At 48.4% G+C, this 27,226-nt stretch overlaps 1 protein-coding gene and 1 long non-coding RNA gene across 2 annotated transcripts in view; both read left to right on the top strand.

Annotated features, from left to right (window-relative positions):
- Nucleotides 1–27,226, top strand: part of HK2 (hexokinase 2) — a 61,005-nt gene that overhangs the window by 10,767 nt on the left and 23,012 nt on the right. Inside the window, exons 2-3 of the mRNA XM_082743845.1 lie at nt 8,323–8,485; nt 24,246–24,394. Coding sequence (XP_082599971.1) covers nt 8,323–8,485; nt 24,246–24,394 — 312 coding nt within the window. The remainder of the gene's footprint in view (nt 1–8,322; nt 8,486–24,245; nt 24,395–27,226) is intronic.
- Nucleotides 725–7,003, top strand: LOC309871164. Its single transcript, XR_014315067.1, has 2 exons — nt 725–2,416; nt 3,869–7,003. It is a non-coding gene; the product is annotated as an uncharacterized lncRNA (long non-coding RNA).

Genomic DNA, 27,226 nt, shown 5'->3' with positions numbered 1-27,226 from the left:
CACCATGACAGGATAAACTTGCTGCTCTTTGCTCAGCCTTGGTCCTCCCAGAAGTCTGTGAAGGCGGTATTATTAATGAGGTCACCGATGGTAGTTACCTGGCTTTCCCAGTTTGGGCACACCTGTGCCCCAGGTTCGGGCGCTCAGCTCACCCCCGGATGTAGGGGGTCATGCCGGGGACTTGGCCTGTGGTTTGGGGAAGCTTCTCCAAGGCTTGGTGTCCTCGTCAAAGATTTTGAGGTGACGCTGGCAAAGGAATAATGCAAAAATAAGAAATTTTTCTGAAAACGAAGTTGTCAGCCCGTGTCATCGGATAGAGTCACTGGAAGGTTGTGTATGGATGTGCTTATTTAGATCATGGGTCTTCCCTCTGGTTTGACCTCTTATACACTTCTTTGAGCTCCTTGGCCACTCTGACCATGTGGAGTGGGTAGACCAGGGCCTAGTTAGGGCTTTGCCCTTTTTCCTTCTTATGTTTTAAAATGGAACTACAATCTACACAGGAAACTGAAAACACCAGGTAACCACCACCCAGATCCAGTAACAGAACATTAGCGGCGCAAAGTGGAACCACTATCCTACCTTCTGTCAGCAGGGGTCTGTTTCTGCTTCGTATGAACGGACTCGTAAGATGCGTCTCCTCTTGTGTCCGACTGCTTTTGCCCAGCTATATATTGTGAGAGTCATCTGTTGTATGTGGCTGTATGTGATGGTAGGTGGTGCCTTTTTTTTTTTTTTTAAGATTTTATTTATTTGTGTGTGTGAGAGAGAGAGAACAAGCTGGGAGAAGCAGGATTCCTGCTGAGCTGGGAGCCCAATGCAGGACGCGATCCCAGAACCCCCGGGATCATGACCTGAGCAGAAGGTGGAGGCTCAACTGACTGAGTCACCCAGGCGCCCCTAGGTGGTGTCTTCCTAATTGCTGTGGTAGAGTATCCCTGCCCCCCCTCACTCCCCTGTTTTGACTGGTCCTAGTAAAGCATACACAGACCAGTGAAAGCCCTACAAGAGGGTGTGGTCTTTCCTAAATTTCTTAGGAGGAAGTTGGGTTGGAGCCCTGGAGCCTTTGTCTCCTGTCTGTATACATGACCTGATTATATCTTTGGGGCAGGACCCATGTGCTAGGGAAGCTGAAATTCAGACAGTCTGCGCGGGGTCAGGAAGAAGCTAAAAGGTAGAAATTATCTGCTGTACATCCAGCACCTTCTGGAGAGAAGGTTCTAGGTCTTCTGTGAGAAATACACAAAGCATGGGGAGAGTCCAGTAGCACTTCAGGGTGTCCTTGTGACCTTGGCCCTGATGCTTACGTGCTTGTGGCGTTGCTTTCTTAGCTGTTTGTTCGCTGGAATTCCATCTTCTGTTCAAGAGGATGTGTCCTGTAGGGGATGACTGATGGGCAGTTGCTTGATCCTGTATTAGTTCTTATGTCGTCACCTTTCTAAAAGGATTAGGTGATGGAGCTCAGCTTTCGGTAAAAGGGACTGGCAGGAGGGACAACCAATGCACTTAGACTAGGTATAGGTCACTGGAGCTGAGAACCGAGCTCAGAGCTCCCTGACAGTCCAGGCAAAAAGGACAGCTCTCCTAGAGTCAGGGGTTTGAATTTTGTTGGCCTGTAGCAGGAAGCGGTGACTCTGGGTGGTCAGACTCTCTCCTGGTGCCAAACCCTACAGGGAATTAACTGGTGGGTAAACAGCACAGCGACTTTACATAGTGAGGTGATCTTCATGCTCCTTCCTTCGCATGATCCAGTGATGATAAACGGTCGGTTGAAATAAGACTCATCCGAGGACATTGCAGTCTTCTGAATTCTGGTCCTGGAATTCACAATACCCTTTCATGATCTTGGTCCACATCTTCTGAGCCCTTTCACATGATATCTCTACACTCTAGCTGACATGTACGTTGGATATGTATGTTCTTAGCTCAGAACATATGGTCTCCCCTGCCTGCTGGTCTCATGGGCCATGTACACTTAACACTTCCATGGACCCCTGCGCAGGGTGTTTGCTTTTGTAATCGACTGAGATCCATCCCTCCGTTCAATTCAGAGACATTCATGGGGTCTACAATATGAGTTGATTTCTGTGCTGCCTGGTAAAGTCCTAGAGAACAGGAATCTAGAGTTCTTAAAAAGATTATTTCTGTGTGTGTGTGTGTGTGAGAGAGAGAGAAATGTACAGTTCAATGACATTAAGTACATATACACTGTATACAACATCATTATTATCCATCCATTTCCAGAAGTGATTGATTTATTTGAGAGCAAGAGCAAAGGCAAAGCACAAATGGAGGCGAGGGAGGGGTAGAGGGAGAGAGAGACTCTTAAGCAGAGTCCATGCTCAGCATGGAACCGGACAGGGGTGCTTGATCTCAGGACTCTGAGATCATGACCTGAGCCCAAATCAGGAGTTAAGTGCTTAACCGACTGAGCCCCCAGAATTGATTTCTTTTAAAATCCTGCTCTGTACACTGTAGTGCTTTGCATATAATTGGCTTTCAATGGGAGAAGCTGGGGTTGCAGCAATGGCCAAAGATTCTGGGGTTGAATGCTGCAGATCTTATAGGTATTGAAATTTGAGGTTTCTTCTACCCTTTTCTTTGAAACCTCTTAAGGTATTCAAGGTGGGATTTGCAGTACTTTATATAACCGTCAAAACTGGAATATTGTTCGGGGCGCCTGGGTGGCTCAGCGGGTTAAGCCTCTGCCTTCGGCTCGGATCATGATCTCAGGATCCTGGGATCGAGCCCCGCATCTGGCTCTCTACTCAGCAGGGAGTCTGCTTCCCTTCCTTTCTCTCTGCCTGCCTCTCTGCCCACTGGTGGTCTCTCTCTGTCAAATAAATAAATAAAATATTTAAAAAAAAAAACCCCAAAACTGGAATATTGTTCTCTTCTGGATCAGAATAGCTCAGTCAGGACCAGTTTCCCTCTGGGACCAGACAGGGTGGCCTTAGGATCTCAGTGGTGGCCACAGGCATTCAGTTGGGATTGGCCTGTAAGATTACATGGGTCCTTGTAGACCAGCAGGAAGACTGTCCTTTCTTGTTCTTGACAATACAGGAAGGTGTCTGGGGAATCCAGATTGTAACCTCAACTGGGTGACCTTGGTTTTAGGCTGCCTCCAGGCCTCTTGTTTTTCTGAGGTCCCTTTCCGGTTACTTCCAGGTCCTTCTTTTCAGGGTCTCCCCATCCATATGTGGCCAGGCTGTGTCTTGCCCACCCAAGCCACTGCACACTTTTAGGTCGATCTGTGTGAGGGTGACCTGTTCTCTCCATTCTTTGCGTAAGTTCCCCTCCTTCTAGTGCTAGTCTGGGGGAAATTGTGGACACTTAAGTGTGGACACAGACTTCTCATTTCGGGTGCTGTTTTATTTCATAAAGAGGATGGGGTTAATTTCCTCTTTCGAACTTCCCCCATCTCTACTCAAGCTGGCGTGTTATATGGGAAGAAAGACCAAGATTGCCCAATGAGGAAGTTCTAATCTCAAGATTGCTAAAGAGCTGTCATTTAAAACTACTATCTCTTTCTCTTTCATACACATGCTTGCCTTTAGGCAGGCATGTGGCCTTCTATACCTCAACTGGGCCTTGCTTCCAGCATGCCTGTTTCCCCAGCTTGGAAAGCCCCTCCCATTCCCTCCCTCTCCCAGATAGGATTGTTTTTTTGTTTTTCCCTGTTAGGAATTTAATAGAGTGTTTTTTTTTTTTTTTAAAGATTTTATTTATTTATTTGACAGAGAGAGATTACAAGTAGGCAGAGAGGCAGGCAGAGATAGAGAGGAGGAAGCAGGCTCCCTGCTGAGCAGAGAGCCCGATGCGGGACTCGATCCCAGGACCCTGAGATCATGACCTGAGCCGAAGGCAGCGGCTTAACCCACTGAGCCACCCAGGCGCCCCACCCTGTTAGGAATTTAAAGAGAAACAGCTCAGTGTGGTTGGCTGCACACTCAACACAGAAAGAGAAGGAACAATTTGGGGAAACAGGGTTTTGTTAACCCTGGATGTGACTAGAATGGGGTTAAGAAATGTCATTGGCCGTTTAAGGGTGCCACTTGCCAGGCGGGGTTACTGTAGGAGAAAAAGAGAAGGAGTAGATAGATCTCTGTGTTCCCCATTTATGCCAGTGACAGCTGTGTGGGGCCGGTCATCCCCTTTTATAGGGAGGAGACTGGATCTCCATCAGAGTGACTGGTGCAGTGTTACACACCTGACCAGATGCCACCGCCAGGACTCGGACACTGGTTTTCCTGATGGCCCAGCCTGCACTTGATGAATGCTAGCTGTGAAATGAGGGCTGACCTGACTGATTCTGCTTTGATAGTTTCCAGTGACCTAAGTGTTTCCAACAAGAGCAGGGTTTACTCTTTCCAATTCCCAGCCCCCCAGGATCAACACAGGTTTATTTCACACTTAGCCTCCTGTCTTCACTGCAGACTTTCAAAGACTCTGGGTAGAAAAGTGGTAAAAATGACCTTAGGCCATGCTTGGCCAGAGCCCAGCCCACCGTTATCACGTGATTGGCCTGGGGGCTACGAGCTGCAGGAGAGGCGAAGGTGTTTGAGTGCGCAGGGCCAAAGGTTTCTCAGTTAGTCAGTCTAGAAGGGATCTTTGGGCTTCTTTATGTTTCTAAAAAGGTCCTCATGTCAGTAATGCTGGCGTGCAGGCAGGTTTAGGAACTCTTACCCAAATGGCAGAATGGAGACTAGACAGAAGTTACCAGAAAGCAGACTCATTTTAGAGGACAAATTTTCTAACAACTAGAGCTGACCAATAGTAGTAGCTAACCAACTCATGAATACTGAGTGTGTCATGCTTAGAAGTGTTTAGACCAAGGCCTGATGGTCCGTTGGGGTGAGAGAGGCAAACTACACATACTCGAATGCTCTCTGCGGTGGGACTCTTTGACATGACGAGGGCATTTTTAAAGGTGAGTATTTATTAGTGGTGGTTGTACTACCCTTGCCTGTATTTGATATCTCTTGAATGACTTTGTCCCATGACTTTGGGCCTGGTGCTCCCTCCCTCTGGCTACACCGTGGGTGAAAGTTGGCAGGGTTCTGCAAAGTATATTCATTTCCTTCCCAGTCAGTCTAGGAAAATTGTCTTTGTATGGAGACTACTGCTTGTTTCCGGCTTCTGCTTCCTTTGGCCACCCTTCGTGCAACACCGCAGTGCCTGCCAAGGCTGGGTGGGCCCCACGGTGTGTTTAAGGAAGCTGTGACATTCCACGATTAAGCAGCCCTTCCCTAATAAACTCAGGGCGGCCACATCATCATGCTGTGAAAGAAGGGAAATTTGGGCCAAGGTGCTCTGGTTGCATTTTTCAAAGCTGTCCCATATCATTTCTCTTAGTCTCCTGTGTTAGAGAGGAAATCAAGGCCCTGGGGTCCCTTAAGAAATCACAAGGCACCACACACCCACACCAGGAGGGCCCATGAGACAGGTGAAGGGAAGATGATGGTCCCAAGCACCCAGTCTGCATCCTAGCTCTGTCCCTTCACATCGAGTAGCTTGTAAGCAGGGATATAGAAGTTTTACAAAAGGACAATGGAGATGAAGGCAGTAAAGTCACAGGATGGTGTCTGGCAGGTAAGAAATACTCGGTACATGTTTAGCTACTGTAACAATCATCATTATTGTTTTCCTCTGTCACTGAACACTGTGCTCTGCTGTTGGCCCTTCCTTTTGACCCCGGGGGATGACTGGAATAGAACCTGGCTTTTCCCTGGGGATGGCCAGCCTGAATGTACCACGGTGCCCTTTGGCCTATGGAGACTCCGCTCTTGGCCAGTGGAAGGGGGCATTTAACTAGCAGAGTGGACAAGCCGGGCTGCCCAGTCCACTCCCAGCTTGCCCCTTTGCAGCTCTGACTGGGCATGTCGCCTCCCCACTCTCAGTAGAATGGAGATAACACTACTTGCCTCTCCCAGGGTTGCTGTGAGGATATGATGAATTAATGGCTGTGAGGCCTTGAGAGCAGTGTCCGTGCCACATAAGGGTTTACTGTTACTACTGTTGCCCACCATGGCTGGTGTCGACACAGCCCTGAGAGGTTGCAGCAGACGGTGGTGCACTCAAGGCAAATGAGCTGCGCGAGGCGTGAGGTCAGGAAACAGAAAGGATGATTGGGTTCTTCCTGATTTAGACTGATGGACTTAGGCACTCTGGTTTGCAGTAAATGCTGGCCACAGACGAGCTCTGGGAATTCCTCATTTCTGCAAACTTGAAACCCCGCATGACAAACCTGGTCCTGTTGGCTGGGATGAGGGGTGGACAGGAGAAGTGGCTGAAGACCTATACCATTCTCCACGCCTGCCTGCCCTGTTCTGTTTCACCGTGTGCATGCGAGGGTCGCGTCTCAGTGTGGTATTTTAACCACGTGGTAATTGTAGAGCAGGCTGGGCTGACACACCAGGGACTGTCGTTCGACTCGCTTGCATTTTACTCTTTTCAGCATTTTACTCCAGACTCTGATCTTTGAGCTTTTGGGGTTTTAGAAGAGTGATCAAAGATGGGATATTTGAAATGACCCAAGAGGGGCTGATCTCCTTATTCCACAGGGGAAGAAAGAGGCCCCAAGAGAAGGATGTACCCTCGATTGCCTAGGAAGTTAGGATACAGCCTGGAACAGAGGAAGGTGTAAGGGGACTGTCTCTGTTGACCAAACTGGTTGGTTCTTTTTCTTTCCTTTCTTTTTTTTTTTTTAAAGATTTTCTTTATTTATTTGACAGACAGAGATCACAAGTAGTCAGAGAGGCAGAGAGAGAGGAGGAAGTAGGCTCCCCGCTGAGCAGAAAGCCCATGCGGGGCTCAATCCCAGGACCCTGGGATCATGACCTGAGCTGAAGGCAGAGGCTTAGCCCACTGAGCCACCCAGGCGCCCTGGGTTGGTTCTTTTCGTAAAGGATTAAGCACCTTGTGCCCTTCCTCTGGAAATGTTAGGCTGCAGGTTTGGTTTAAAAAAAAAAAAGAAAGAAATTTAAGAAGTTCTGACCAAAAAGGCTGGAAAATAGAATAGGCTGTACTGCTAACAACCACATTTGTCTGGGAACTCTTAATTATAAAAAATGTGTGCATTTTTGTCAAAATTGAGCAGGGGCAGGGAGCAGGCAGGAAATTTCCTTGTTTCCTACAGCAATACCAGGCAGTGAGCCTCAGCCAGCTTGGCCACTGGGGACCCCCGTTTCAGGGCTGGGGAGAGCAGGGTTGCTTGGAGTCACACAGTTTGCTGATGAAGCTGGGAGGACTGTGACCCTTAGCCTTGAGGGGATAGTTGGGGCCTGGGCCGAGGTTCCTGATTGTCGACCCCTACCCTGCTGTGGCCAGCAGCGTCACCTGTCCCTGACAGCGCTGCCGAGAACAGGTGTGGAAACTTACGTGCCTCATGGTAGGGATTCTGTCAGACTTCTTCCTGATAGGAAAAGACTGGGAATGTCCACAGCCAAGGCAGATGGGAGCTTCCAAGAAGGAAATGGTGTGAGAGGGACTTCTAGCGCTTCTTTGATTGGTGGTAGTAAATCTGGGGAAAGTTCATGTAAATTTATGGGAGTTGGCTCTGCCTCTGAGGAGAGGAGAGCTTGAGTTGTTATTTATGTAGAAGTTCTAGTCTGGGTCCTCACCTGCCGGGGATGCAGGGGTGAACAGATAACACATAGTTCTTCTAACCCTCTGTGCTTATGATTTAGACACTAAGAAATACATACAGTGAGCCCCAGGAGGGTGGGGGTGCTGCAGAGATCATGTGGGGCCTTGGAAGGGTTTCAGGTTTGGTTCTAATGGGAAGCCTCTGAAAGGTTTTTTTAAAGCAGGGGAATGGTTGGAGTCTGGCTGGGGATGGAAAATGGTTGGGAGAGGGAACGGCAGACTTGAGGATTGTGTAAGTGAGGCAAGAGGAGCTGGCTGTTGGGCCCATGGTGGGGATAATAGGATTGCCATGACTGGCCTCGAGGTGTGTGCAGAACAAGGAGGGTCAGATAAATGCCAGTTCCTAGAACATTGTCAGAGACCCTTAAACTCAGCTTTTCTGGAAAGAACTCTCCCTCTTCCCTCATGTGCCTTTCCCCTCATCTTTACCACTCTTCAGAAGTAAAGTTAAACCTATTTTTCTCATTTTATCTTTCAGTTTAGTTCTTTCTTATTTTTAAAGATACCTTGTCAAATAGATTCCAATTAAGTGGTCTTGAATAATCACCTTCTCTGCATAACAGGTTTTATTCTTTTGAAGGGCTGAGGGATGTTCCATGACGTAGATGCACACCACACTGAGTGAACCTCCCAATCTCTAACTCTTGTTCCCCTCCTCCCTCCCGCTCTTTGCAGGTCGACCAGTATCTCTACCACATGCGTCTTTCCGATGAGAACCTTCTGGAGATCTCTAAGCGGTTCCGCAAGGAGATGGAGAAAGGGCTTGGAGCCACCACCCACCCCACGGCTTCGGTGAAAATGCTGCCCACCTTTGTGAGGTCTACTCCAGATGGGACAGGTGCTGCCCCTGGGGGGATGGCTTTGGGCACTCCATCGCCTAGGGGAGATTTGGGTGGCTTTTCTTTTGGGACTGAAAGAACAATATATCAGCAAAGGTTCTTTGGTTTCATACCTCAGAAACCAGCCCTGGCTGGTTGAAGCATACAGGAAATTTTTTTTTTTTAAGATTTTATTTATTTATTTGACAGAGAGAGTGATCACAAGTAGGCAGAGAGGCAGGCAGAGAGAGGAGGAAGCAGGCTCACCGCCGAGCAGAGAGCCCCATGCGGGGCTCGATCCCAGGACACTGAGATCATGACCTGAGCTGAAGGCAGAGGCTTAACCCACTGAGCCACCCAGGTGCCCCTGAAGCATACAGGAAATTTAATGAAGTTGATGGGGAGAGGTAATCAGAAAGACTGGAAAGCAGGCAGCTGTGGCAGTCAGGGTAGAAGTAAGTTTTTGTCAGCCCTGCCGAGACATTGCTGCCACCCATTTTTCTCCTGTCCCTGTGCTGAGACAGGCTGATCGGCTCAGTTTGGGAGCTCACAGTCCCACTGAGATTGCACAGTCATGGTGAGGAAGATCAGGCACGTCTCAGGTGGTCACAGCCAGAGGCCAGGGCATTCATTCTACGTGGCACATTCCACAGCCTTGCTGGAAAAACAGTATGGTACAGATTGTCCTTAATGTGTTTCTGGAACTCTGTGGAAAAAAAAAAAAAGTACTTGAAGCCCATATACGCTTGGGAGAATGTGAAGAGCCACAGTGCCTCTCTGGGTATTAAAGGCTCTGAGGGTGTGCACGAGAATCTCACGCTTGGTTTCATCCCCTTCTTTGGCTGGATGCAGACCCTGTATTTTGTGGAGTGCCACCCAGCAGGTAGTTTAATCAAACCGGAGTAAAGGGAGTGGTGGAGCTGGAAGTGGGCCAGAGAGCCTTGCACGCACACCTAGAACAGTGGGTCTTTCTTCAGTCAGCACAGGGGAGTAACAGTGTAGGGGTGTGGGCAGAACTGTCTGGGTAACAACAGCGGCAGCATCTGCCATGTGCGACGGAGTGACGGGGCTGCTGGTAGAGACAGGGCGAGGCCCGAGGGATGTGCTCGAGTGGGTGCTAGGATGCTGAGTCCTGCTGTCCGGAGGCAACCGCATCCTCCAACAAGGGACAGAATGGGGCCGTGTCAGTGCCTGTTCATCGGTACATGTGAGGTACCTGGAGCCCGACGGGGGAGCAGTGTGGGATAGCTACCCCTATGGGGACTGTAGGGAAAGAGCCCAAGGGGAGAGCCAGCAAGCACAGGCTCCTTGAGGCTAACCTGCCTGAGAGACTCCAGGGACCTGGTTTGTCTAATGAGACTTTGGTTCTTCCAACAATTTGGAAAATATTATATGTTTGCCTTGGGACTCAGCCTGAACCCAGCGCTGCAGGGGTGGCCGGGTTTGGGGTTCCTCCAAGTGTGTGTGTGTGTGTGTCAGCCCAGCACTGAGTTCCCTGAGGTGAGCGGCCAGCCCCGATCCCTGGGTATCCCTCATATGCCCTCCAGATCGGCACTGTTGTCTGTACCAGCCGCTCCCTCTGACTGGCGGCCACACCCGCTTCTATTGTTTTTATTTGACATTCTGATAAATTTACTGGCTCTTTAGGGCCAGGGACATTGTTTTATTTCAGGCACCACCACTAGGCAAGTAACCTCAAGTGTCTACTACATTTTGACTGTCTAAGAACTTTGCTGAGCACCCATGTGTGGTCACTCATTTCCTTTTTGTAAAACCGTGTAAGAGAGGGACACATTTTATCTGTATTTTTTTAAGAGGAGGAATTTGAAGCTTGGATGGTCTGATACTTGCCTAAGGTCACACAGCTAATGAGAAGCTGAGTCAGGATTCAGACTCATATATGCCAAAGGTCGGACATCAGGACTGCCGCCGGTCCATTATGTGTGTGCGTGCACGCGTGAGGCTGTGCGCCTCAGCGCCAGTCACACGGCCCGAGTGCAGCTGAAAGTGTTTGAAATGTGGGGCCAGATGTCCGGCTTCAGCAGGTGAATACATTTGTGAATACAAATACAAAGGTATGGGACCAGCTTTGAACCTTCTCACTGCTTTCCTGAGATTGGAGACCTGGACACTTACTGGCCTGTGCCTTATAAGAGTTTGCACTGATTACTGTGCCATGTCATGGGGTCTTCTTCCGTGACCTCAGACTGGAGTCTTGGGAACCTGTCTTGTGTCCCAAGGTGGAGATGAAAGTGGCATTTAGCCTGTGTGCCCATGAGCCACCGGGAGACTGAGGTGGGAGCCAGAGGCTGACCCTCCCTTGCAGCATTCTCGGGCAGAAGGGTCTGGGCAAGACTTTCTGCTGGACCTTCACAAGGAGATTTTACCTGACTTTGGTGATGCACAGAGTAGCTCTTGCTAATGTCGAATTCGACAGGGTAAATGGGGATGGTGTGTAAAAGGAATAACGTGTACTGGAATGCTTTATTCCCTTAAGTGGAGCAAGTGCCCCAAGTGTAGGAACTCCAGCGCTCAGCCCTGTCGTTTCTCTCCTGCTGGGTGGGGTCCTGGGGCCAGCTCCTCACCCTGGCTCTCTGGGACTCAGCATTTATTCCTCTGTACAATGAAGAGGTGGATCTGACAATCTCAGTCTGCTGTACGTGGGTATTGGAACCAGCGTGCTGTTCACTTATGCACCAAAAAAATTCTTTGACGTTTTGTGATGAGGGCAAAACCCTTAATGTCCATCAGCTTGGCACTGGTCAGTTTGTGCAGAAAATGGTCCTCTGCAACCCATTATAAAGCATGAGATCGATTTACGCATATTCATACGGTATAAACTCATGTATTTATATGTGCATAAAGGAATACAAAGTCTCAGGGACACACACTGAACTATTGCAGTTTTCCTGGTCTGTGAGGTTGGCAGTAACTAGTAAAGTGGAAGGTGTGCATATATGTTAACTCAGGAATGCTATCTCCAGCTGTATCGTAACTTGAACAGATTCCTTATGAACCTACGAGGCATGTTTAAGAATGTTCAGAAGGAACAGTCTGGCCTGGGGTGGGGGTGGTCTTTGCTCAAATGATGCCTTTTCCACGCCTTATAACATTGTTGCTTATAATGACAGCATATTGGAAACAGTTTATGGACTATCCCTGTGGAGGGATACAATGCAGCAGTGTTACATAAATGTGTGGGTATTAATAAGGATACACCGGGGAGGAAGGACTGGTACCTCCTAGTAGCTGGATGTAACTTCAGATCCCTCCAACGATGCTGGGCATTGCTTATGGACAGACACACATCGTAAAATTATTGGGATCTCAACTGGAATATATATCCAACATGAATGATAGGAATTGCCATTGGAAAATCAAGAAAGGAGACTGAACGTGGGGAGGGGAACATGAGGGGATGTAATTTCGAATGGACAACGTCAAGGCTTTCAGTTCTATATTTTGTAAGTTGTAGCTCTGAGGTACGGACTGTGGCGATAAGGATCCACCCCTCAGTAGACAAAGCGCATCTGAAATGAAAATTCGGCTTTGATATTGACACTGCAGTAGATTGCCTGGAAGAGAGACCGTGGGTCAGTCATGTATAGGGATCTCTGCCTCTTCCCAGACAGTCTGTGGTGCATCACCGGCTTCCCTGCCCAGGCCACAGCCTGGGTTCTGTTGCTGCTACTGGTGGTGATGTGTCTCTCCCATTGAAGGAGGGGGCAAGGGGGTCTTCGCTCAAGTGATGCCTTTTCCATGATGGCCTTCCTCAGCGCATTCCTTTCCAGCGTTCGCTTTTTGAAACTGCGAAATTAAAATTCTGATCTAAATCTCTGATCTAGAGGGGCCTAATCTTTAAATCAGTGGCTTCCTAGCTTTTCTGGACTGCGTGCTTACACCAAGCAGCGCCCATGTATAAATATTTATACAGAGCTGAAATAAGTTGCAGGGACCAATGTCTATTCTTATATGTGGTGCAGTCGGATATTGCTGTCTATTCCTTTAAAAAAGCTGCTGGTCAGGAGCCCCTGAGGTTTTTTTTTCAGCGTGCAGTGTGAGCGATGCTGCCTTAAAAGCTTGTCCCCCATTTTTGTCCTAGGTGGGTGTTTGTAAAATTGTCTTCCTCTGGGGGTGAGGGGCGGGGAGGTGTTTCCAGGGCAGTGTTGAGTGGGGTGAGGATCTGAATTCTATTTTAAATGGGGTTGAAGTCAAGCTGTGGGCCTTCAAGCAGTTCATGTATGCCTTGATCCTCAGTTTCCTCATTTGTACCGTTAGGGGACTGGAGGACCTAGAATTAAGGGAAAAGCAAATATGTGACCTTCCCACGTGTTCTATAAATGAAGACCTGTGCAGCCATCACTCACCTTTGCAAGAGCCATGGCCAGCACCAAGTTCACTGAGGCAGGGTGGGTAAGGCTTCTGGGTCCTTCCTTTTGAAGGATTCATCCCTATCACCAGAACCCCTGCATTTGGGAGCGAGGACCAGGTTCTAACTCTTATTTCTGTGGGCCCCAGCTGGCCAATGGTAATGAAAGTCCTGGTGGAAAGTGTGGGAGAGACTTCAGGAAGCTTTAGGCTGGCCATTGATGATGCAGGTCTCCATTCTACTGAAGGGAAGTGAACCTCCATGTAGTGGTTTGAGGTCTGTGGGAGAAGGAAAGGAACGAAAGTGGACACCAAGCCCAGAGGAGCTGATTCTAAAATAGCCACACTTCATAGATTGTGTGGACCATCTTTGTACAGAAATGTCATTGGCCCAGAGAAAAATGAAATACATGTAGATGGGCCAAGAATATCTTACTCAGATGGCCGTCAGGGTATATAAAAAAATCCTCCCCCTTCCTCTGCCTCCCCCACCCCCCAGTTTTAAAAAGTTGAAAGAACTGTATAACGGACATCTATATACAGACTGTCTAGATTCTCTTACATTGATATTTTACCAAATTTACTTTACCGTTCTCATCCACGCTTCTACCCATCAGTCTATCTTGTTTTATTTGGTGCATCTGCAGAGTAAATTACAGAAATCAGTTTATTTCAGCCCCACAATTTCAGTGTGCACTTTACTCACTAGATGTCAATATTTGTTTTCTTTTTAATATAAAATTTACATACAGTGAGATGACAAATTGTAAGTATCATCCAATGAGCTGACAGATACGTACAGTTTTAATAACTGTATATATTTAATACAACCCCCATCAAGAGAGAGGACATTACCACCAGCCTAGAAAGTTCCCTTGTGCCCCTTCCCCAGGCAATCCTGACCCTGACTGCCAGAAGCAATCACTTTTAAATTTTCCATGTGCATGAGTCTTGCCTGTTGAACAGCTTTCCATAAATCTAGTCATCTGGTATTTACTCTTTATGCAAGTCTTCATCTACCTATGATACCATGGGCTTTATCTAGGTTGTGTTTATCAGTAGTTCATTCCCTTTGGTTGCTGATTTAGCCCATTAGGACTAAAGCTGCCATAGCCATTTTTGCACAAGCCTCTTTGTGGACTCATGCCTTCGTTTTCTGGGGTAAACCAAGTAGGAGTCGACTTTCTGGCTCATAAAGTTTGGTGGGTATTTTATTATAAGAAACTGCCAGGCTTTTTTCCCAAGGTGATCAAACCATTCTGTTTTATATTTTATGCTCCTCCCAACAGTGTGAGACTGACACCTGCCCCTCATCCTCACCAGTATTTGTTGTCTGTACCCTTCCTCAACCTTCTCTTGTTTTTTTTTGTTTTGCTTTTTTGTTTGTTTGTTTGTTTTCAGTGCCGAGTTGAATAAAGAAAGCATGTGTTTGTATCTGCCAGGAACCCCGCCATCTCTGGGCTCTCCATAGGCAGCCCTGCCCTAAGCCATAGCTGGGTGTGTGATCATGGTGCTAGCCCCAGTCCTGTCAGCAGGCTTACCACATGCATCCCAGGGACCCATCCGGCTTTCGGAGAATGGAACTGTTCTATCTGCAGAGTAAAAACTTGGGAATAATTGATACCATTTAATGAGCACCCACAGTGTCTACTAGGCGATTTACATAATCTGTTTAGTCCCCATGCAAACTCTCCAAGAGAGACTTCCAGTTTAAAAATAAGACAACCAAGGCCAAAGGCAGTGGGTGACTGCCAAGGTCACACATGGCCAGTGAATGGCAGAGGTGGAGAGGTGAAGAGGTTAGGCCTTAAGCAGGGGGCGTCCTGACTCTGTGGCCATAAGATTCATAATTTACATCCACTCCTATTGCTGAAAAAGTTTCCAGAGCAGATTGGGTTATCATCTTTTTTTAAAGATTTTATTTATTTATTCGACGGAGAAAGATCACAAGTAGGCAGAGAGGCAGGCAGAGAGAGAGAGAGAGAGGAGGAAGCAGGCTCCCTGCTGAGCAGAGAGTCCCATGCGGGACTCCATCCCAGGACCCTGAGATCATGACCTGAGCCGAAGGCATAGGCTTTAACCCACTGAGCCACCCAGGTGCCCCTGGGTTATCATCTTTTCAAATGCATCCCAGATAGGGGTTGGCTTGGTACCATTAAAATAAGAAGCTCAAGTACAACCCAGCTGAGAATCTGCTCATATCCCAGATGCAAGTTCCAGAAGTAAAGTGTCTTTGTGCGGTCTTTGTTATCCTCTTGTTGCACCAAGATTGTTTAGCTCTAAAGATGCCTTGTAAGGCCCAGTGGGTTGAAGGCTTTGCTGTATCAATCATTTGATCCTTTCCCACTTCTCTGAATTGGGAGTTATTTTCCCAGGTCAGTATATCGTCCAGCAAGACTGAACTGCCGAGAGAGCAGGGGGCGATGATGGTGGTGACAATGACAGGCTGTAGGCTTACCAAATGGCCAGCTGCTATGCTGAGCACTGACTTTGAGCAATCTCATTAATTTGGATCGTGACCCAGTGGTAGGCACTAGGAAACCCATTTTATAGAAAAACTAGATTTGTTTGATGAGGCAACTTGCCCAGAGTCACATGGTGAGCTAATGGAAGTGTTTGATTTTAAGCCCACCCACCGAGTGTCAATGCCCACCACTAGCCAAGTGATTTATTCTTCTCTGCCTCCTGCCCCCCTCCCCTCGCCCCCTGCCGCCCGCCCGCTAGCACAATGCATGCATTCTTCGGCCAGTAACTCAAGCCTGTTTCTTGGGTTTGGTTCCGTAGAGTCCCCACCAAGGCTGGTCCTTTGAGGCAGCAGTATGCTGAAACTGCCTTGTACCCTACCTTCAAAGAGTGAAAATTGTCCTTGGGGAGATAAGGCTTCCACAGTTCCAATGATGACAGAATGGTACCCAGTCATATAATGTAAGCACACAATGTGATAGAGACGAGGCTGCCGGGAAGTTGCACGGAGGCGAGTATACCCGAAAGGAACCCTTATCTTGGTTGCTCAGCATTATATCAACGGGCGTGCAGTGAGGACTGATCAGTAACCAGCACACAAACAAGTTAGTGGATTTATATGGCGCCGACAGTATAAACCAAAGATTGTATCGATAAGTGGTTTCCATAGAGCAGTAGCTGTAGTTTATTAAACATTTACACGTAGCAGGCATTGTGCCAAACACCTTACATATTCATTGCATTGACTCTTGGCCAAACACACACACGCATGCCCCCAAAGGGACTATTTGGTGGGCAGTGGAGGGGAGGTACTGGCTAGAGAGGTCATTACTATCTCCTCTAAACAGATGATGAAACCCGTCATTTCTAGTAATTTACCTGACATTGTACAGCTAATACATCCTGAAACAGGACTTGAACTCCTGGTGGGCCTGCCTGAAAATCTGAACACACCCAGCGGATTAAAACATGTTTTAATCCTTTGAAGAGTGGTTTCGCAACTGTGGGGGGAATGTAACACTTCTGTGACTGGAGCGTTTTTGAGCTTAAGAAACACTTCTTCAGTATCAGAACCCCAGCATGATGCTTTCCGATGGTGTGTGTGTTGGGAGCTTTGGGGGTACGTAATGTGTTGGTTGTGTTCCAGCTCCCTCCTTCGATTGGAGCAGCCTCTGTTTTTCTCTAGTTTTCCATTTTGGCATTTGGTATCCTATCGCTTAAGATGATTAGGAGACCAACGTCGTAGAAGATCGTAGAAGAGCTGATTACCCTGTTCTTTGACTGTACTAGACACCCACATTCACTGTGATTTGATACCTTTAATGACATGGAGTGACTTTATTTCTGAGCTACTGAGTGGAGACCTGCTTGCTTTGCCTTCTAATGGAGTAGCTGGGATCCTAGAGCTTAAAAAGAGGCCACCAGGTGTGGTAGTAGCTGTGGTGGTTCCAGGTACATGGGAAATATGGGCCTCAAAACCTGGGCCTGCCAAAGGTAGTTTTGCTGGCTTACCTGTCCAGGACCTGCAAATTGCTCTTTTGAGTCCTCTTAATTGGAGTCTGTGCCATAAAGTCTTAGAGCAAGCATTCTCTTGGCTGCGTGCTAGCCTGGCAGGCACTTGAAAAGCAGAGCATAAACAAGCTTTCCAACCTAGAGCTACGGCGGGAGGATTGGAATGTTCAGTGGAGTCATCTGGGGCCCCTGGAAATGTTCCTGCTGTGGTACAGCAGGCAGGAGCTAGTCCCTTTGGGGGCATTGAATTATTAAAGGGCCACTTAGGAACTGGATGTGGCAGTATGGGACTTGGGTCTTTGACCTACCTCAAAGTTCAAGGCTGCATGCCTCTGGCTTGAGGTGATAAGAGGTGATGTCCTTTATGGCTGGATCTAGCAAGGTCCTGGGGTGACCAGCCATCCTGGTATGCCTGGGATTCTCTCAGTTTTAGCACTGGAAGCCGCATGTCAGTCTTGGGCAGACTTGGGTGACTGACCACTTGTACATGGCCCCAGAACCCTGCTTGGCCCGACTACCTTGCAGCATCCTCCTCACTGGTGTCCCTAGTGCTAGACCCGTGGTCCGCAGGGCTATCAAAGCCCTCTCGAAAACAAAGCTGATCCTGTGCTTAAAATCCAGAGTCCTCGGCATTGGTATTTGCTACATGTGGTAGGAGCCTTACACTGTAGCCACTCTGATGTGTCATTCCCTGAACACTCTGTGAACTTCCACACCCTTACCTGTGTCCCCTTTTCCCTGTCCAGCAACTTCATACCATCATTCGGACCTGGCTAGAACTTTTGCTTGTCCCAGCAGAGCAAGTCACGGGCTTGCCACAGTGCATCTCACTGCCCCCTTTCTCACCTTCTGGTCAGGGACTGGGTTTGCGTATAGCACCCGATAGTGGAGAAGCTTTTAGTACCGTGTTCAGTGCTGCTCACTGTTGAAATAGCTGATTGCAGAATGGGAAGTATTTTGTTGGCAGGTCCTAGAATAGATTCTGGGTCTGACTCTTAAAATAGTGACTTTTAAAACTTTTTTTTTTTTCACCCCATTCCCAACTGTAAACAAAATGAAATCTTATATGGAACCCCATATCTAAGACAATAACAGTAAGGGAAAGATACAAACTTTGAAGTGTGGAGGTGGGAGGTGAGGTTGTGCCTTAACTGGCCTTCCTTAACCCACAAAGATCAGACCTTGCCACCTGCACTGGTCCTGAGAACCCTGGGAACACTGCCTAAAAGCCTCTTGTTCAAAGAGGGGCTTCTAGAATATGTTCTGAAAAAGCTCTGGCTCCAACCCTGGACGGGCAGTGTGCTGCCCCTTCTGAACATAGTTGCCTTTGACAAAGGGCACTGCTGCTTAAAAATACAAAACCAGATGCAACCTGTTTGTAAGTCCAGCCCTCGTAGACACAGTGCTCCAAGGGCCTGATGGGAGGAACAGGTGGTGAGCTATTTTAATTAGTGACAAGTACCTAATGATGTAAAATAGATCTTGTTGGAAAATCCAGCTGGCCCTCACCTCTCCTTCCTCAAAAATTGTGCAGACCTTGCCAGGTGCAGGCCACCTCTGTGTTACTAACAATGCTGAAGTTGTGGCCTGCTCGGGACCCATTCCTGAGGTCTCATCCAAGAACATGATGGTGACTGTCCTGTTCAGGCAGCCGGTCTGATGCATTACTAGTCCTCCACAGCCTCCCTCCCCACCCCTCACCCAGACAGGTGAGTTCCCAGGGGAAACTGAAACCCTTTTATCTTGCTGACCTTAAGTGTTTGATAAGAGCCTCACTGAAAGTGGGCAGAATGGTAGTTCAGGGTGGGAAATGAGTCAGCGCACACACTCCGCCAGATGAGCAACTTGGATCTTGACTGTTGGGCAATTGGATGGAGGGCGGCACGACCAGATGCTCCCGTTGCCAGTTCTCATCACCGTGGGCTGGCAGTGCTGGCTCGAGTCCTTGCTTTCTTGTGGAAGAGCGTCGGTACCCCTTCTCTTACCTGGTTTTGGTGGGGATGCTTTTAATGAGGAGGACCTTTGCCAGAGAGGGCTTGGTGGGAACAGAGGTCCCATGTGATTGAGAGATGGCAGCGATTTGTGGCCATCAGTAAAGACTGTATCAACAAGCTTTAGAGGGTCCTGGGCTCCGGGGGGACGTGGGGGGGGGGGAATGTCACCTCCATGCAGCGGGTGTGTGTCTGCTACCACCCACTCACGTTGGAGAGCCCTTCACCCTCCCGTAGACCTGGGGGAGGGAGGGACGGACGTACTGCAGTTACTGATAAAGATGAGGGCGTCTTGGCTTTCCTTTTCACCACTTTATTGCTTATGTGCCTCATTCTGTGCCAGGCCCTCCTCAGCTTCCAGGAACAAGAGAGATGGGTGTGGTGCGGTGGGACAGGCACGGGCTTTGGGGTCAGATGGACGTGTGTTCATGAAACCCAGCAGTCCCTTACCCCTTTGTGACCTTAAACCAAATGACTGAACTTTAAACCACAGTGTCACTTCCTCTGCCACCCAGGCCAGCTTGGAGGCTGCTGGTGACCTCTGGGCTTTATGCTCTTGGAGTTATTCATGAAGAATTCCTTATTTGAGGATTTACAACTTTCCCATGAGGAGCCTCCTTGCTCGTCAAGGAGAAAACTTTGCTGGAGAACCAGACCTGAACTTGGATCTTGGGTTCAGTTACTTGACCTGAGTCTCGGTTTTCTCGTCTGGAAAATGGCTATTATGATGCCCCATAGGGCTCCTGAAGATTGGTGAGATAAAGCTTATAAACAAAGTGACCATCACTTAACAAATGTTTTTCTTCCATTAAAATCCCCTACATGTCGGGCCCTCAAAAACTAAACCTCCCTCACACCTGCCTCTGTCTTTCCATTGTTTTATCACCACAGTAATCCAGATGCCAGTGATGAAGTCTGAGTTCTGTCCCAGGGATGAGAGAGATGAAGACAGGGTGCTGGGCTTTGTTTTCCAAAGAAGTCCCATTAAAAAGTAGAAAATGGGAGCTGGTAGAGTACTTGCTTGGCATGTGAGAGGTAGCCGGACGGATGCCTGCATCCTCTGCAGCTGAATTTTATGAAGGGAGGAGCTGGCTGCCTATCTGGGTCAATTTGCCCAAAATGGCAGCTGTGCAGTGAGCAGCTGGGTGTCCCTAGTGGGGTACCTTCCCCAAGGGAGAGGCAGGGCGGGAGTGGGGGCTTAAACAACAAAAAAGAAAATAGAAGATGAATTTGGTCTTTCCAGTACACTTTCAAACTTTGCTTCCTTCACTTTAGCAGTGGTGGTAGCTACATTCAGGAGGAACTGGGGAGAGTTAGGAAAGGTGGCAAGCTCATGTAATCCTTAGAATTTGTACAGATTTAACATAAAACCCAGAAACCATAAATATTTTGACAACATAAAAATTAAGTGTTTCTCTGCATGGCAAAAATACCACAAATAAAGTGAAAAGACAGACATTGGATTGGAAAAAATAATTGTAATTATACCACCAATAAAACTAGTTTCTTTAATATGCAAAGAGTTCTTTTAGGTTATTAAGAAAATAATGAATATATATATATTTTAAGGATTTTATTTATTTGCCAGAGTGAGAGAACACAAGCGAAGAAGTAGGCTCCCCACCAAGCCTACGGCAGACGCTTAACCAACTGAGCCACCCAGGTGTCCCTGAATGTATTTTTTAAAAAGGCAAAAGATGTGAATAGGAAATTTCACAGAACAAGGAATTCAAAAAGGCCAGTCAACAACAGATAATTCAAAATATATAACCTTACACAGTAGAAGGAAACCCAGTTTAAAAAATGAGATACCACGTTGACCAAGGAGGTTGGCCAAGATTAATTGCCACATAACAAGAGACCTTGGTGAGAACAAAACCCAGACGTTGGTTTGTGTGGAAATCGTTGAGCACTTTTAGGCATGAACTTTTAGGCAGTGTCTTCAAATTAAAAGCATACATCCTAAGAACCAGCAATTCCAATCCCTTTTCTCTGAGGGTATCTGTTAACAGCCTCTGTGTCTTTATAAAATAAATGTACCTAAGCACACCTGAGAAGCATTAATAATGATTACTTTTGGGGTATGGAGAAAAGGGATATTTGCTTTTAATTTTCCCCACTTTTGTATTGTTTGAGCTTCTTAAGAAATCAGATGTTTGTAGCAGGTGGTTTGTAGCCAGAGGCTACTTTTAGAAAGTTTAATTGCTTTCCAGACATGCTCAGCAGTGAAGGAGACCTTGCCTCTGGCCTGATGGTCTCATGTTATTAATCAGTTGGTACTCAGACATTTTGCTTAACAAATGAACCATCAGTGAGCAAATGCAATAGATGTTTTCTTAATGTGTTGCCTCAGATAGCAGCCATCATTCAGCAGAATGATCTCTCTGGATCTTCCTGGGTCCTCATGGCCATGTCACATGGCCTGTGCACTTTCTTAAGAAACCTACCATAAGCACGTTTTTCTGCCCCAGAGCCTTGCTCCCACCTGTCCAGTTTGGTAGTCCCAGGCCCATAAATGTGATGTTCCTTCACGCCCCATCACACACACCCATGCTGTCTGCCCTGGGCTTCTGGAATGTTCTGGAAAGTTCATAGTAGATGTGGGACTTGTGCCATGAGTAGGTGTAAGTGGGGATTGGAGGGGCTGAGGAGAACTACACGATCAACCAAAGGGGCATAGGAAGAGTGATGACAGCAGCCGTTTACTGACGGCTTACTGTGAGCCTTCATATTCACACATAGCATGTTCTGTATTTTGTGCCAGCTTCATGACCCCTGGGAGAAGTCCGTACTATGGGCCCTGTTCTACAGGGGAGGTGACGTGCTCCAAGGTCACATAAGTAGTGAAGCAGCTGAGCTGGAATTCAGATCAAAGCCTGTCTGCCTGTTGCTGAAGGCCCAGCTCTTCACCCCGGCTCTGCAGGGGCCTCTCGTGCACGGTGTGGGGCTGGGCACTAGAAGGATCTGTCCAGTGTCCGGGGTGGGGGAAGGGGGGGTCACCTTTATATTTGCTCTAGAAGTCATGGTGCTGGGTCTGCCTCAGAGATACTAGACCTGGAAGGAATCCAGCCCTAGGCTGTGGTAATTGTGATCGTGTGTGATTGCAGAACGGGGGTGCCGGGGAGGAGGCACGCCAAGAGGAATGTCTGTTCCGGCAGAGTCTGAAAAGAAAGCAAGGGATGACATTCCTTCCTGGGAACGGAGGCTGGGCTGGCCTTGAGTCATGACCCCCGTGGCCGCCGATTCAGCGCATCGCTTGCGTCCTAGGCCCCAGAGTGCTGATGCAGGCAGTTCGTCTTTGATTTTCCTTTTCATCCCCCATGACAACCACCACATAGCTTTTCCTGCAGTCTGGCTGGGTTCCCACCACCAGGGGAGGCTTGGAACTGGAGTGCCTGGAAAAGTTGCCCATGGCCACGAGAAGAGCAGAATCACCCCCGGAGGGGTTGAGGGTGTCCCGGCTGTCGAGCACAGTGGGGTTGGGAGACTTTCCAGATGCCAGGGAGGGGACAGGAAATTAGTGCCCCTGAGGGGCAAATGCTGCACTCACGGGGTGGGGGTGGGGGGCAGATACCAATGGCTTTTCTTAGGTCTCTTCAGTCCCCGCTGGTGAGGGTGATGTTGCTTTTCAGCCCGAGAGGCAGCCCTAACAGAGAGCCCAGAGGACTCCAGTGTGGCACTGGGCCATGTGTGGATGCCTGGATGGAACGTTTCCTGAACCTACAGAGTATGCCCCAAACTAAGTTTTCGGGACTGTGTTGGGTAGTTGGGGCACATTCTGTAGCTTTTTGCCTCCCCACAACCACTTGAGTCATGATGCCCCCACTTCAGAGGTGAGGTGGCCGAGCCTCAGGAACTTGCCACGGCCAGAACGTGGCCGGATAGCTGACAAGGTAACGTGGGCTCCAGACCCAGGCTGTGTGCGTGTTGGCTCCTGCCAGATGGGCACATGTGTAGAGGCAAGTCCCATGGAATCTTGGTTGAATGACATCCCTCTCCCCCAGGCTGCCCCTTCGGACTGTAGAGGCTGTGGGTAGTGCCCTCAGGGAGCTGGGTAGGAGTATTTTTTTCTCAGGGCCGAGCAGTTCCTGCTCCTCCCAGGGCCTGGGCGCAGAAGGGACCCCTGTTGGCTCATTCCGGTCAGAGCGCACCGCTGCCCCACCAGCCCATGCTGCCTCACTTCAGTGGCTGGTCACCCGGTGGGAAATGGGCTGAGGGTTGGCAAACATGCCTGTACGTGAATTCCCCAGAAAGTAACACTGTATTTTTCAAGAACGTGTGCATCAGGGCCGTTGAAGAGGGTGGAGCCCCTGCTGGCAGAGGGAGGCTGCCGAGATGGTGCGCCCACCTCCCCGAGCTGTCGCCGGCCCCTGCATCTCTTCAGCATTTCTATTCTGTGCCATACAGTGGAGCACGTCCCTGCAGCCAGCTGTATTATTGTGTAGAATCTGGACGTTTTCTGTCTACGCTGCTTGTTTCCTGGGGAGAAGGGACTGTGCCTTCCTGGTGGACACCTGAAGATCCTGACCCACTTGTGTTTGTGGAGTCTCCCTGTACCCCCTGTACCCCAGCTCTGGGGCCTGTCTGAGTGGAACAGCTGAGTGGCCTGACTCTTGCATACTTTTGGGTCAGCATTCTCTCACATTCTAATAAGCCTGGGATCTTTTGGGGGGGCACCTGGTTGGCCGATTTGCTAGGCCTCCTAAGTTACAGCTCTTTGTATTCATTCACTTTATCACGCGACCCTCTTATCCTGCCATAGGACATTGCGATCACTGTATGCAGACATTAAAAGTAAATTTTGGGGGTACCTGGGTGGCTTAGTTGTTAAACTTCTGCCTTTGGCTCAGGTCATGATCCCGGGATCCTGGATCGAGCTCCGCATCAGGCTCCCCACTCTGCAGGAAGCCTGGTTCTCCCTCTCCCACTCCCTTTGCTTGTGTTCTCTGTCTCGCTGTGTCTTTCTCTGTCAAACAAATAAATAAAATCTTCAGAAGAAAAAAAAAGTATATTTTATATGGGGACCCTGATTTGGCTGAAAGCCCAGAGGCCCACAGGCCTATAACAGTGTGCTGGGTGTCCTGGGAGCATGAAGAACAAAGCTGAGGTGTGACCTCCTGGGATAGGGCCTGGTAGGCCTCTTGAGCTTGATGGGGACTTGGCTGAAAGCTCCTGAAATAGTAGTTTTGTGAGAGGCTGGGTACCCCATACTTGGGTGTAAGACTGTGTCATTATTGTGTGAATTCTAAAAGTAATATAAAAGTGCTCAGCATGAAGAAAAAGGATCAGACCATACCTAAATGTCTGTGATCAAAAGTAAGACCCACTGGCTGCCTATCACTGGGAGATGACCAGTGTTTATGGAGGGGCTCGTGGGTTTTTAGTCTTGGGCTCTGTGAGGATCTTCTCTTTCCTGAACTCACAGTGGTCCCTCGTCTCTCTGCAGAACACGGAGAGTTCCTGGCTCTGGACCTCGGAGGGACAAACTTCCGTGTGCTTCGGGTAAGAGTAACAGACAATGGGCTCCAGAAGGTCGAGATGGAGAACCAGATCTATGCCATCCCCGAGGACCTCATGCGAGGCAGTGGCACCCAGGTAGGACCCTACCCCCAGAGTGGCTGCTTGGGCTCTGGGCCCCACAGGTGCAGACGCTGCTCTTTCTCTGGTCTGGAAGGAGGAGACCCTGTCTGAGGCCCAGATTCTCTGTCCTGTCCTCTCTCTGCCTGGTGATCCCTTTCTGTGCCTGGAGGTGGAGTGAGGCACCTGCATCAGGAGAGGTGCACACAGACTAAAGCGCGGAGAGCATGCGTGTGAGACCCCGGAGTCTGGATGGGCCGCGGTGGGTGGTGTTTTGATTGCCATGACTTTGGAGGTCTGCTTGCACGGGCTGGTAATTGATGAAAGCCTGCTGTCGGGAGGCCCAACGCACCCTACTGGACACTTGTGGTTGTTATTGGTGCCATCGAGTGGCGAGGCAGAACACACAGAGTCAGGTCTGCCCCTGTGGTCATTCTGTAGCCCTCTTGGTCTCACACTTGTTACCATCGCATCACAGGGCGATGGAACTTGGCCCTTTATCTTTATGGTTATTTGCTCTCTCTTCTTGCCTGTCTACGACAAAAGAGGTTTTGCGCACAGGGATGGAAGCCTCTTGAGAAAACATCAAAATCTGGCTTTGGGATATCCACCCCAGCTGGTACTGGAGTGGGCACCGCATGCTTCCACATTGCTCTGAATCGTATTTCGTCATCCTCGTGTCCTGTGGCTTCTGGAGCATCTAAACAGTGAAAGGAGTGGATAAGAGAAGAAATGTGAAATCCACATACTGAGAATCCTCTCAGTAATAGCGAGGAGAAAAAGGAGAAAGGATGGAATTGGACTGTGATAATCTCCAAACATGTATTGAGCTCTTCCTGTGCGTGGGCCAGTGACCCTTACTGGGAATCAGAGTCCCCCGGCCTTTCCCCTCCTGGGCTTACAGCGCAGTTGGACCGCAGGGGACACAGCCCACCCTGCGCAGAAAGTAATTCACGCATTGGAGTGGATGAGGGACCGTCAGGAGCTGACCGTGATGCCCTGTTGTGTGACAGGCTGAGCAAAAGCTATGTGTGCATTTCTTCTTCTTACCTGCACCACCCCCCCTGGCCCTATGAAGCTGAGTGCCTCTGTTAACGTACTTTACAGATGTCGAATTAGGTTTTGAAACCCTGAGTGAATGACTTGGCCTTAGATCATAGGGGTGGGAAGGGCAGAGTCACAACACAAAGCCACACTGAGGTGTTGTCCCAATTCTCCGGGGCTCCGTCCTGTTGGTAGGCTGTGTGATGTATGTGGTCCACGAGAGTGGTACTTCCTGGAATTAGTATGGGAGTCCTGGATCCCCCCCTGCTGATTTTCTTTCCAGCATATACTCAATGGAAGAGTGAATAGAGAACATGAAATCCAGTAAGATGCCTTCCCAGGGTGGTTATCTTTTAGGCCTTCGGGTGTAGAAGGAGCAGAGCCTTCTTATTCCCGGTCTACTGTTCTTCCCACTCTACTAGACCCCCACTTCAGAAGGGAATTTCATAAATCTTTTTTTTTTTTTTTTTAAGATTTTATTTATTTATTTGACAGACAGAGATCACATGTAGGCAGAGAGGCAGGCAGACAGTGAGAGAGAGAGAGGAGGAAGCAGACCCTCTGCTGAGCAGAGAGCCCGATGCAGGGCTCAATCCGAGGACCCTGAGATCATGACCTGAACTGAAGGCAGAGGTTTTAACCCACTGAGCCACCCAGGTGCCCACAGAAGGGAATTTCAGACAATGAAGAGAATTTGTTGAGGGAGAAACTGCTATTAGACTCTTTATTTGTCCCAGGGGACAGGTCTGAGGGGAAACCTGCTTTCCTTGTTTTCATGCTGGGGCTGGACAAATTTAGCTCTATGGGGTTGGTAACTTAGCTCCAGTATCCACAAACAATGCTTTAGTACAAATTAAAAAAAAAAAAAAAAAAAAAAGACCCACTTGGAGGAAACTAAAGCTATTGAGATGGTTCAAAGACTTTGAATAAATGGAAAAATGCTATATAAAAATGAAACATGAAACTAGAAGAAAAGGGATGCCTAGGTGGCTCAATTGGTTAAGCGTCTGCCTTCGGCTCAGGTCATGATCCCAGGTTCCTGGGATCAAGTCCCACTTTGGGCTCTCTGCTCAGCAGGGAGTCTGCTTCTCCCTCTCCCTTTGCTCTTCTACCTACTTGTGCTCGCTCTCATTCTCTCTTTTTCAAATAAATAAATAATATTAAAAAAAAAACTAGAAGAAAATATAGGTGTTTATTTCACTCGAAAGAATTGAAAGCATACTCTGCTTAAAAGCAGAAAATGGTCAAAAAACTGGAAGAAATTCATAGTGGCCGTTTTATTTTATTTTATTTTTTTAAAGATTTTATTTATTAGAGAGAGCATGAGCGGGTTGTAGGTTGAGAGGGAGAGGGAGAAGCAGACTCTGTGTTGAGCAGGATGCCTGATGCGGGGCTCGGTCCCAGGACCCGGAGATCATGACCTGAGCCGAAGGCAGATGATCTACTGACAGCCTCTCAGGCGCCCCTATGGTGGTGGTTTCAATGGTGGAGTTACTGGTGCTTTCCCCCCCATATTTTCCTTTTCTTTTGGATCATAGGTATCAATCTTTTAATTGGTGGAAAACAAATGGATTTTAAACATAACATTTAGTTAAGACCAAGACCAAATCACCAAGCCCTAAACTTGCAGAGATTTCTGAAGATCTGTGAACTTGGGCAGTGTGGGTCTCAGGATAAAATCTGTCTTCTAGCAAACGAACTTCCGCTTGAGAGCAGTGAATTTCAAATCATAATAGCAGCCACTTTGGATGTTTAAAGTGTATCTTGTGGGAAAGGGAGTGAGCATTCTCAGACCAATAAGGAAAA

This window comes from Mustela nivalis (assembly GCF_964662115.1).
Source record: "Mustela nivalis genome assembly, chromosome: 8".
NCBI classification, from domain to species: domain Eukaryota; kingdom Metazoa; phylum Chordata; class Mammalia; order Carnivora; family Mustelidae; genus Mustela; species Mustela nivalis.
This window is presented reverse-complemented; position numbering and strand designations above follow the sequence as displayed.